The sequence below is a fragment of the Leptidea sinapis genome, chromosome 15 (assembly GCF_905404315.1).
Source record: "Leptidea sinapis chromosome 15, ilLepSina1.1, whole genome shotgun sequence".
NCBI lineage: Eukaryota > Metazoa > Arthropoda > Insecta > Lepidoptera > Pieridae > Leptidea > Leptidea sinapis.
This window is the reverse complement of record NC_066279.1, coordinates 10,748,913-10,761,372: the sequence shown is the minus strand read 5'-3', so window position 1 is coordinate 10,761,372 and position 12,460 is coordinate 10,748,913. Positions and strand designations below refer to the sequence as shown.

General features: G+C 35.0%; 1 protein-coding gene across 1 annotated transcript in view; it reads right to left on the bottom strand.

Moving 5' to 3' along the window:
* Window positions 1–4,290: 4,290 nt before the first annotated feature.
* Window positions 4,291–12,460, bottom strand: part of LOC126968460 (dymeclin) — a 32,738-nt gene continuing 24,568 nt past the window's right edge. The window contains exons 13-17 of the mRNA XM_050813509.1: window positions 11,365–11,463; window positions 10,284–10,342; window positions 8,307–8,477; window positions 6,713–6,838; window positions 4,291–5,543 (exon numbers count right to left, since the gene is read on the bottom strand). Coding sequence (XP_050669466.1) covers window positions 5,394–5,543; window positions 6,713–6,838; window positions 8,307–8,477; window positions 10,284–10,342; window positions 11,365–11,463 — 605 coding nt within the window. The 3' untranslated portion in view covers window positions 4,291–5,393. The remainder of the gene's footprint in view (window positions 5,544–6,712; window positions 6,839–8,306; window positions 8,478–10,283; window positions 10,343–11,364; window positions 11,464–12,460) is intronic.

Sequence of the window (12,460 nt, the reverse complement as noted above, 5' to 3'; positions counted from 1 at the left end):
AACAAAGCTGTGGAATGATCTTCCTTGTGCCGCGTTTATGGGACGATATGAAATGGGTACCTTTAAAAAAAGCACGTACACCTTATTTAAAGGCTGGCAACGCTCCCGTGATCCCTCTGGTGTAACAAGATAATGTGGGAGGTGGTGATCACTTTACACCAGGCGACCCGTACGCTTGTATGTCCTCCTTTTTCATAAAAAAAATTACCATAAAGAAGGCTTATGTACACATTAGCATAGCAGGAAAATTATACAAAAGGAAGCAATGTGTTTTACCTGATATATTTTTATGTGATACATAGTTATGTTTCTCCAATGCGGAAGTTTCTCCCATTGGACGAAGTAGTTGTGTATTTGTATGTATGTCTGTTAGCATTTCCTCAAAAACTACTAAACTGATGTCGATGCAGATTTATTATTCAAAAAGTATAATTTTGGTCTGGTTTTGTTTAATGGCAGTAGACTACCAGGGGGTCCTAACGCATTCTCTTAGAATTTAGATCAACATCAGCTGAAGATATTTTTCTGTTTTTCTTTTATAATTACGACTGTTGTGGTAGAAGTTTACAGAAAAGTCATATTTGGCACAATCAGGTATGTCATCATCAAAGAAGCTAATCCACCTGTGCAAAAAATGTGTTATTAGAAATACCTAAGAGTTTTGCAATGTCGTTGTTTTAACAGCCATTGTTACTATTATTTTATAAATTTCTTGTTATCTCTTTATGCTAACTTATCAAATGTTTACTACCTCTGATGTTGAGGCTAGAAGGAATTGCATCATGTAACCCAGCCGGTCCTTATAATGTTATCATTTATCTTTTTTTTATTGGTAACACTATTTTAATTAATTGTTATTTACCTACTTAAAATAAGCAATTGCCGTGCACAAATGTGCATATATATATAATTTTGTGTGTAAGCCATAATCACTACATATTATAAAACAAATTTCTCCAACACATCTGTGTGTCTCTTTCTTCTCAATAAACTCAAAAATCAAAGACCCACACCTTTAATGCTGTTGTCACCAATGGATAGTGTGGTTATGGAGGAAGGTTTGAGTATATAATTTCTTAAGTTTTTCCATGCATTTTTTGTATACATTAACTATATTTGTTGGAGGTGTCGGAAAAAATAAGCCAATTGGGAGCTTTCAACAAAACCCCTGTCCAAACCCTTTGAGATATAACAAAATATTGTATCTTCGAATTGTGTTAAATAAACAGATCTATACAAAAGTCAATGGTGGCATAATATGTCTATCTCTTAGGATAACATATATCAATTAATACTTTAAAAATTGGCAATTATAAAGCGGTAATGTAAAATATGCTCCATAATATTATAAAATCATAGAGAAATACGTTTTTGTATAATTTTTAATTCATTAACATTCATTACCTGAATATTTCCATCAATTAACATGTGTTACAGAAAATAATTTAGAAATCGTAAAATAATGTTTATATATTAGTAAAGAAAGGAGCTTACCCACTGAAATTCTTGACTTAGGTATTCAAAGCACGATATTTTAATTCAGTTTAAATTTTAAAACACATTCGTTACACCAAATTGTTAAAAAAATTGCAACATTCGTAACAAAGATTTGTTATTGTTCGCGTACGAAATAATAATCTTAGTAAGATTTCTGCTAGTGTTTCACACTATTCGATCAAGTGAAAATTACCACTTTAAAATACTAAACAAAGTACGGCCTACTAAACTTAACTAACGATTTCATACCAAATAACCACCGCAAAAAGCAATCGGATTTTCAATTATTGGAATTTTCAATTTGTAACTAAACACAACCACAGTCACAGAACACTTATATGTCAACCTGACTTCAGACTTGTCATTGTCAGTATATTATTCCTCTTGTCTATGCGAGACTTTTAAGGTCAGACCGCATTTGAGCGGCGCAACAAGAAATGGATTGAAGACATACCAAGGTCATGCTATCAAGATGGCAAATATCACTATTTGTTTCCTCGCCTTCTTAATGACTCTGTAAGATTACATAATTAGTTCAAAATGTGGAAATCAAAAATTCTATGAACTAAACAATAAACGCAAACTGAGGCGACGCGCCTCTTGCTGAGTTGCACTGAGCGTCAAAATATTCCCTCGGAGGCGACTATACATCGACGCGCAACATCGCACAGTGCAGCACTACTCTAATGCGTCATGCTGCATGCACCATACAATATGATTGAAATAATATTGCAGCGCCACGGTAATGCGTTCCGGCCTTTACAGTTTACTTAGAGCACAATAATCAAAGACTATTTACTCTAACGTGCCTCGAAACAATATTTTAGTGAAGATGATTTTCTAATTGCTAAGATAAATTACTGAAAAAAATTGAATTACTCATAACTTAGGTAAGTACGTAGAAGTGGGTGTTTCATATTATGACATAGGTAGCTGAAGATCTGGAAATTCACCATAAACTGTTTTCATCAATTTGAAAATAAGCTAAGCACACAAAAAAGCTCGATATTTGGGTGCGAAACGAGAACAGTGGAAAGATGAAAATTTGGTGATGAAAGGCGAATCACGTAAGTCAAGAAGGCCAGAAAAAAGTGGCTACAATCGAGACGCCCAATTGATTATTATTGTAACCATGACATGGCACAAATAATACAAAAACATTTTTTTATAAGCCTATTGGATCTCATTGCTGGATCAAGGCCTCCCTGCTTTGCTCCATTTATCACGGTCCTGTGCCAGCTCTGACCAGTTCTTATTATAGGCGGGTCTTTGGTCTGTGTTCATCCGACATAAATCTCCAGCCCAGTTGCACTTAGCCTGGCGGTTTTTCCTCCATCATAAGCAATGCCAGATCTGAAGTGCAGTTCCTTTATTATGATCGATGCATTCATTTATATATATATTATTTATATTTGGAGAACATCCACTAGTGCTGGAAGAAACTTGTATCTTCTATTGAGTCCTCTCTTGAGAACTTTGCGGAATGGGGTAAAATGAACCTTATCCAATTCAACCCCCATAAGTCTCAAGTTTGCGCGTTTACCACTAAAAACCCCATTTGTCGACGAATTTGTCCACGTGCAACGCAGAGGTGCCAAAATTGTCGCGGACCCAGTGCTATGTGAACTGCTAGATCACTTGTGCGTAGATTCACCGACGAATTGCACCTTCACAAGACACGCCACAAATTACCATATTAGGAACCCCATCTAGATAGGATGTGTGGTGTTCCTCCTCAGTGCGGTTGTCAAGGAACTTTCTTCCACGTACAACCTAGCCGTGGAATGAGATTCCTTGTACGGTGTTTCCAGGATAATGCGACATCAACTACAAAAAAAGCGCGTACACCATTCAAAAAGACCGGCAACTCTATTATGATTCCTCTGGAGTTGCAAGAGAATATGGACGATTTCAGGTGACCCGTACTCTCGTTTTTCCTACTCTTCCTTAAAAAATGTATCGCGGGCAGAAACTAGTAAGGTTATAAGACAAGAATAAAAAACATAACTTGTGACACACGTATATAATATAATAATTAACAAATAATAACTCAATATCTATTTACATACTTTATATTAAATTTAAATGCATTACGTCAACTAACCTCCAATTAAATAATATAAAATAAAATTGTAATACAATTTTTTCTACAAAAGAATGGTTTTTAATGGTCTTACAGAATACATCGTTATAATACAGTTATAGTAACTGATATTCTTTAAAACAATGGAGCCTCAAGATAGATTCTAATATAGAGGGTAAAGGTAAGGAAAATAATCTGTGTAGTCAAGTGTCTATTGAAAGGCATTCAATGGGTAAATTTTTAAGTAGATGATAGATTGTGATTTTGTAACAAAAATTTATGTATCCTCTGTCAAAGTAATATGTCAAGCATGCCAATTATTGCATTGGAACTGACAATAAAGTTATTTCAATCATTTTGATCCTTTTTTAACTTGCATGGTTTTTATAGTTGTTAGCACTTACAATATAATGGAATATTTAAAAATCATTTTCGATTATTCCGATATTGAAGCGGTGCATGTTGTTATGACATTGCACCCCAATTCAATATTTAAATAATGCGGAAACGAAGTTTGTCGTAACTTTAAGACTACTCGCTTGTCATTTAAATTATACAAAAACTAGTGCATTTCTAGGAGTATATTTATAATGCTATACGTTAGTATAGTTTTAAGTTATTTGTTGGACAAAACAAAAAAAAAACTGTTTCAAAAACGTCCAAAAACAACTACTAATCTATATTTTTATATTATTATTTAAAAAAAAAAAAAAAACTACTGATAGTAAGCAATCTAAGAGAAATTAGATTCCCGGACGATACGAGTCAGTAAGTCTTTTATTGGGTGATGTATATTATGCTTTCACAACATGATCGCAGAACAATTTACGTAAATGAAACAAATATGTGACGAAATTTTAAACAAAATATATGTTATGAAATTGAAAATAACTCTTAAAAAACGTTTATGTGGTCAATGTTGCTGTAAAATAAATGACTTTCTAATTGATACCACAGATTGGGAATAGAGTGACCGCCCATTTTACTATAAATTATTTATTATGCAATTTTATTAAAAAAAAAGAAGGCTGTTGAGTTCTTTACAGGTCTGAGGCATATATTATATTGAAATGGTAGTTTTTTACTATTTGAATACAAATATTTGAATTTCTAAACTTACTGAAATTAACACTTAAGATAACTCATAGATAATTTTATATAATTACTAGCTCTGATAGTTTATACGCCAAGATAAGACTGTGACAGCTGTGAAAATTTCAAAAATAATAGCGGCTAACTGTTAAGCTCTATTATCAGCATCGCACGCACACTTAAACCAAGTGACTGACGTATCGCGAGTGTAAGACGTAATTGTCAAGCACACTAAAGTAACAAACCTGGCTTATTGACATGCGTTGACTAACAGCAAGAGGCTATTTTATCTAGACGTATAAATTATTTAAGATCACTTGTATAAACATAAAAGGTTAATTACAATGTTATCAGTGTTAACAATTGGGATCCTCTCTTTGGCAAATCCCGTAGCTCTATTTTTTTAACTGTAAGGGACGAGACGAGCAGGACGTTCAGCTGATGATACGCCCTGACCATTACAAAGCAATACTGCACAGGATTCTTGAAAAACCCAAAAATTCTGAGCAGCACTACAATTGCGCTCATCACCTTGAGATATAAGATGTAAAGTCTCATTTTCCCAATAATTTAACTAGCTACGACATCCTTCAGACCGAAACACAATAATGCTTACACATTAATGCTTCACGGCAGGAGAAGGCGCCCCAATGGTTCCCGTTATCTAGCCGGCTGCCTGTGCAAAGGAGCTTCCAACTGGATTATAGAAGAAACCCACAGATCACGCGAGCGGGTTGCTGGAGAACTGCGCCGCACACTCGCTGGACCAGTAGATGTTCCCGCAGTTCCTGATGAGGGACCACACGTACGGAGTGAAGAACTCCTCTGGGTTCTCCTCTTCTACGTAGCGGAATTTCAGATCGGGGAATTTCTGTAAATTTGTATCATTGTTGAAATTATCTAAACAAAATAGCTTTAAGTTTACGTTTTGTTTGGGTAGTCTGGCTATAGATATAGGTACAATTAAAATTACTTAAACATATTATATTTAAATTTGGAATGTGTGACCAGACGATCATTCCGTAACTATAACAAATATAGCTTATAACTGATATCAAAAGTACGTTACCTAATCAGTAAAATTACACGAATAACATTAACAAATCAAACGAGAAGTATCTAAAATTTTGATATCAAACACTCCCATACATTTTCGTCTTTAATATGTAACTGAGTAAAATTTCTGTACTAATGTGTCAAGATTGTGTTCGCGAGAATTCGATAAGTACTTACCAGTGTAAAGAAGCCTTGACCTTGGAGCTGTTTAGAAAAACATTTTATTGGAAGAGGAGGACAAGCGAGCACACGGGTCACTTGATATTAAGTGATCACCGCCGCCCACATTCCCTTGCAAAAGCAGAGGAATCACAGGAGCATTGCAGGCCTTCTTGGAAACCCCGCACAGGGAAGCTCATTTCAGAGATTGGTTGTACATAGAAGAAAGTTCCTTGAAAACCGCACTGTGGAGGAATGCCACACATCCATCCTAATTTGTGGCATGTCGTGCTAATTTATATATTTTCTACATCACTGTGGAATGATCGTTACCAGTACCGTAATAAAGTAAAGTAATAAACCTGGCCTGTTTTCCTCGGTTGTCTAGCAGCAAGTGGTTTTATCTAGACGTATAAATTATGTAAGATTAATTGAGAAACTGATCGATCACGTGAATAGCCTGGACGATACGTAAGCATACAATTATTTTATCAGAAAAGAAAGAAAAAAGTTTATTCGTGACGTTATAGTACAATAAAACAAAATTGAGGAATATTATTTTCTATACGTCACGAAGTGGTCCCAACTCAGCATGTTTGCTGGTTTGAAAACCAGCGCTGGTCTTCCGTTGGGCCTTAAAGATAAATAAAATAAAAATAATAACTGATAATAATTTAGGTATAAGTGGTACTATCGTTTTGTTAATGGAATTATACTGACGGAATCGTGCAGAAATCATTCTAACAATATCATTGTTTCGTGTTTGCCCGTCAGTAACTTTGACAACACTGGTTCCTATATTTTATTGTCACTTCTACTTGTCACCTTGAGTCTGTCACTCGACCACTGCTCGGCCCCCTTCTTGATACAGTTCAACACTTCATTGACTCCGAGTTCACCACCGGAGCCATCTTGAACTCGCTGAAGTCGTGTCGAAAAGTATCCAATCACCTGTGTACAAAATATATACATATAGTATCTTATTAATAAATGCAAGCCAAAGCCAAAACGTTTTAAACTTGAAATAACTTCACTTCGCATATAATTAATAACACTGTTTGTATTTTATTTGATTAGCGCGAAAGTTACAGATTTAAATAAAATACAATAACAAGTAAAGTGAAGTGAGGAGCGGTTGTCGGAGAGGTGGCGCTAGTGTAGCGGTGTGAAGTGTGAGGCGAGTAGTGGAGGGGTGAGGAGAGGAGAGGGGTACCGAAAGGTATATAAGGTCTTCCTCGGAATTAAATTAATTATCCCAGCGGAAACTCCATAGGGAGAGCCGCTTGCGCCTCTCTCTCCCCATGAGAAGGTCGCCTTCGATGTAGGCTTAGAGGGCACCTGCCCAAAGCCAACTGCAGGTGGTGTTTAGTGGATAGGCACCTAGGTTTTCACGTGAGTCCCACATAACCAACGCAGACTCAGGCTGCGTTGGTATGCATGAGCATTCACCACCTCCCTCCCGTCGTTATCCCGGAGGGTAGCACATTCCCTTGCTTGGGCGCAAAAAAAAAAAAAAAATTAAATTAATTAATTTGCAGTGTTAAAGTGTTGTTAAATAATTACAAGAGTATATATTTCAACATTAAAAGTTATAATTGTGAAATCTTTAGTTAAGAACTGTTACTGTATATATTTATTTTACTCGTACTTACTAAAAATTACACCAAAGAATAAAATAATAAAACGGTTTACTGTAAGTACTCTTTATATCTGACAGATGCAACCACAATATTGTGGGTAATATAAAAATATTGACGCGTTTCAAACTACCGCCGCGCACGTTTTAAACGCCTAAACATACTTCATCATAAAATATTGTAAATTACACGCGTTTTAATCCATTAAACAGTATTTTATTTAAATCGATACATGTATAATAAAATACCTATTATATTAAGTAAATTACATCATTATTTTTTTCGAGAAATAAATATGGTGGTTAACAGGGTGGTTTTTTGAGAAGGGTGGTGATGGATAAGTCGGAATCTACGAGACTAAGTAAGAAAAGTCGTGAAAAAAATTGGTATTTCCTTTAATTTTTAGTAATTCATATCTTTGCAAAGATTGATCCTCATCAGCAACAGAGTCTATTGGTTCAATAATACAGGATGTATTTTTTTTTCAAAAAAGCTTCCGGGTCTGATTCCGTCAAAATTTCAAGAAATTTTAAAAAAACTAAAAAATGCAGTTATTGGTTTCTTATAAATCGAGGGCATGATTCCTTTCACGACTTTTCTCTAAGTCTCGAAGATTAATTTAATTAATAATTAATTTTTGTTTGTTCGTTTGTGCACGCCGATTTTAATGCAAATATTCTCATACATATCTTTATAGTACCAATTTTTTATTTTTTTTTTCCATTTTTGTCTCCGATTTGAATGCGAATATAATATTCATCCATATTGTATTGTCCACTCACCATCTCAATGTTCTGCGCGATGTGGTGATGAGAGTGTTGCTCGAAAAGATCCTTCTTATGAAGCAGCGCGTACACCAAGTTGAGGTTTGTGGGCAGCTGGTGAGTCAGGCACGAGTTGATGATCTCCAACAACATCCGCAGCACTTCATCCAGCACCGCTATGTGCTCCATCTGCAAATAAAGTCCGGCTTGAGATATTTTACGTCAAAAGATTTGTTAGATTAATGTAAGCAAATGCAAGTTTATTACTTTCACCAGAAAGAAAAGCACCATCAACTTCAATTATAATATAGATAGCACGATCATTCAGCAAATTAACCTAATCCATGACCTAGGAGTTTTAATGGACACTAAAATGACATTCAATGAACACCTATCAGAAATAGTCACCAGGTCATACAAAAATTTGGGATTTATTCTGCGCGTCAGTAAACCTTTCTCAGACATAAAATGTATTAAAATACTATATTATGCTTACGTAAGAAGTATTCTTGAATATTGCAGCAATATATGGAACCCACGATACATAACACATGTCCAAGAAATTGAAAACATACAAGCAAAATTTTTAAAACATATCAAGTATCGCGCACGACACAATTATGTGGACTACCCCGAATCTTGCAGGTTTCACAATATGATGACACTTGAGGACAGGCGCAAGGTTCTGGATATCTCTTTCCTTCATAACATAGTTCATGGTACGATCGACAGTACAGAGCTAACTGAACTATTCATACAATTACGAGTGCCGTCAGCTCGCACTAGACACACGCCTCTATTACAAGTCCTGCTGAGTCATACTAATTATTATGAAAATTCGGTAATCTGTCGCACTCTATGCAACTATAATAAGCAATTCAACAGTACTGAACTTTAATAACAGTACAGGCTGCTTTAAAAGGAGTGTTAGTAAAAATCTAAAGGAAGGTTAAATTTAGAGTAATTCACAAACACACACATGCACACACACACACACGCACTCTCACCAAACCCCACACGCACAAATATCATGTCTTTTTATAAATCCGTTATTAGATGTAAGTCCTACAAAATAGTATTATTATAACCTAATTTAAGTTCCGTGGATTTTGTGATGTTTTAAATAAATAAATAAATAGACACCATGAGACAATTACACAAATTAAATTTGAAAACAAAATTTATGGACAAATCCAAGCTTAATTTGTGTAATTAATCCCAGAAGTGAAGGTTATCTTTAAAAAATAACAATTTGTTAAGATTTGAAAAGCGTCATCTCAAGTCAAACAAATATTCGGGTTGAGCAAGTTATCGACTGTAAAGTAGATCCTGTAGATGAAGTTAGAACCTGAGAGTTGAATAAGACATACAAGATTTATCAACGATACGTTACACGAACGGTTGGCTCAGTTGGAAGAGCGCTCGCACGGAACGTGAGAGTACGCGGGTTCGAGTCCCGCATCGTTCATAATTCTGAAATTAATCCGAGTGGTGAAGGTTATCACTTTAAAAATAACAAATTGTTAACATGAGAGAAGTGAAGTTTGCTTTACTGACACTGCTATTAATGTGACCGTCGAAGATATACTCGGAATCATGATGATGTAGCCCGAGCTCTTTTAAGTTTATGATGCATTGTGAGGTTTTGTACTTCTCGTGCAGATCCAATTTATTGACCGCGCAATATTAAACTAAATGATTTAAATAATCTTGTCTTTTGTATTGGTCGTGAGGGGAAGACACTTTAGTATACACTTTCGTAATTTTAGCGAAACTAAAACATTTACTGATGGCAATAGCAAAGATATTTAACAGCTGTGGGCCCAGAAGTGAACCTTGGGAGACGCCACAGGTATTTTGTAAGAGAGTGGTGAGTTTTTAGATAAAAACGCCTAAAAACACTCCCGAGAAGTATCGGTAAGTCATAGTAAGTAAGACACATTGCAGTAAAGTTCAAGACTAGTAAGACTTAAATATTTGTTAAATTCAACTTACAATTTCTTCTGTTTTCTCCTCGGCGTGGTGCGGCAGCTCTATGCTGTTTATATCACCTCCTGGTTAAACGAAAACGAGTTTTAATAATTATCGAACCAAAAGGGTAAATTATGCAAGATATAAATGGATTCTTTATTTTTTTTTAAGAATCTACTGCTTTACTAGAAACAAATAATTGAAAAGCGACGCCATAGGTTAACAAAAATTGTCAATTTCAATTGAAATTCAAATATTTTTAAAAAGTTTAAAATTTTGACCTGTTCGATGATTAAAATCTTACATGATCTGAGTTCAAACCGGTGTGAGCCAAGTTGGTTCTTTAAGAAAATAAAATATTTTAGTACGAAAGGATTTAATATAATAATATGGAATATTTAAAATAATTTTATATAGTTAATAGAAATAATAAAAAAAAATTGAAATAAAAAAAAATAATAAATATTATTTATACTGAATTTCTTAAACTTTTTGATAAGTCACTGATTGAACGTCAAAAATTACCACCCATTCGGAAATTAATGCCTCAGACCTGAGAAGAACGAGTGCAATAAACTCAGCAGGCTCCTTCTTTTAAATAAAATTTCGATACAATCAAATTTAAAATTTAAATAGCTTGCGTGCAGTCGCTCCTTTCCCAATCTGTGGTATCGTTAATGTTTAAGTTTAGCTGGGCTGTTTACACACTAAGCCTCTTAATTGTGCCCTTGTGCGTTTTCGTTTGTCTTACTCCAACCAGCCCAGATCATTCTAGAAGTCTAGCAGTATTTTAAATTTCTACAGACATCCGGAAGCGATGCCGGTGATTCGAGTATTTCTGCCCGTTGTTCGGCCACACTCCTGCACTCCATAAGCACGTGTTCTGGCATTTCTTCTGCCTCCATGCATCTTCTGCATAAAGGTCTGTCTGTTACACCTTTGATAGATCGATGCTTGTTCAAGGGACAGTGACCGGTGACAACACCTATTTTACGTATTTTATCCCTGTGTAGTCTCATCAGGTTGTGGGCGAACCTCTTAGAGGGCACCGGAACCTCATTCTTTGATTGTTAATGTTAAAGTAACGTTATAATATAAATAATACCTTCAATTTCTGTGCAAAGTCTGGCTCTTCTTTTGGACAACGTTTCAAACAGTGACACCAATCTTTGCGCGACGTAAGGGTGAAGGTTTCTGAACTCACCTAAGTGGAAAAACAATATTTTTTAAGTAAATTTATTGAATTCGGCATTATTTTGGGTAAATAAATAATTATACAAATTTTATAATTTTTATTGAGTGTAGATTCCGCTAAAGTTCGTCGTTAATCTATTCGACACGTGTTTCGCCTCTACACTTGGCATCTTCAGGAAATGTTGACTCGCCAAATTCTGGCATGAGACATGTGATGGTCGAAACTCACAGCATTTGGATAGTCAAAATCAAATAACTGAGGCAAAAAATATATATACTTTTCATTTTTTTTTGGTCCTTTGGGCGAATTTGACAATCAATAAAAATCACAAGTAAATATTATTTCATACAAATTATTATTCAAGCCAAAATTTATGAACGACTAGCTGACACGACAGACGCTGTTCTGTACGTAATAAATAAAATACTGTTTTTCATGAATTTGTCTATAATATTTCATAACATCAAGAAGTATTTCGTAAAATACGCTTCCTGTTGTTATTATAATGAAATTGTTTTACAGCAGAACTGTCAAAGCGTGCGTCAAAAAATTATTCTCCCATAGAAAATATGTCCATAGTAAACAAATATTGGAAATAAAAATCATCATGGGTCCCAAATAGAAATAAAAACTATCCTATCTCTCAAGTTGGACTAAACTGCACTCCATGAAGTAATCTCCATTAAAATCCGTTCATTAGTTTAGGAGTTCACTGAAAAGAAACATCAGGATCATCTGCATATAACGTCTCCAGCGCTCTAAACCCAACGGAGGCTACCGCCAAGCTAGCAAGCGAATCGTTCACAAATCTTTGTATGTTTATTCAACTCTGCAGTCTGGCTCTAACTTCACAAACTAAATTACAGCTTTCAACATCCAAGAGAAACAATAAATTATTTTTTCAACAAATTTGCCCGTAAGGTCATTTATTACGCGCTTTGAGCTTCTTATGCTCATATATTACGCGCGCTTTTTACTTTACTATTACACAAATTAAATTTGCAAC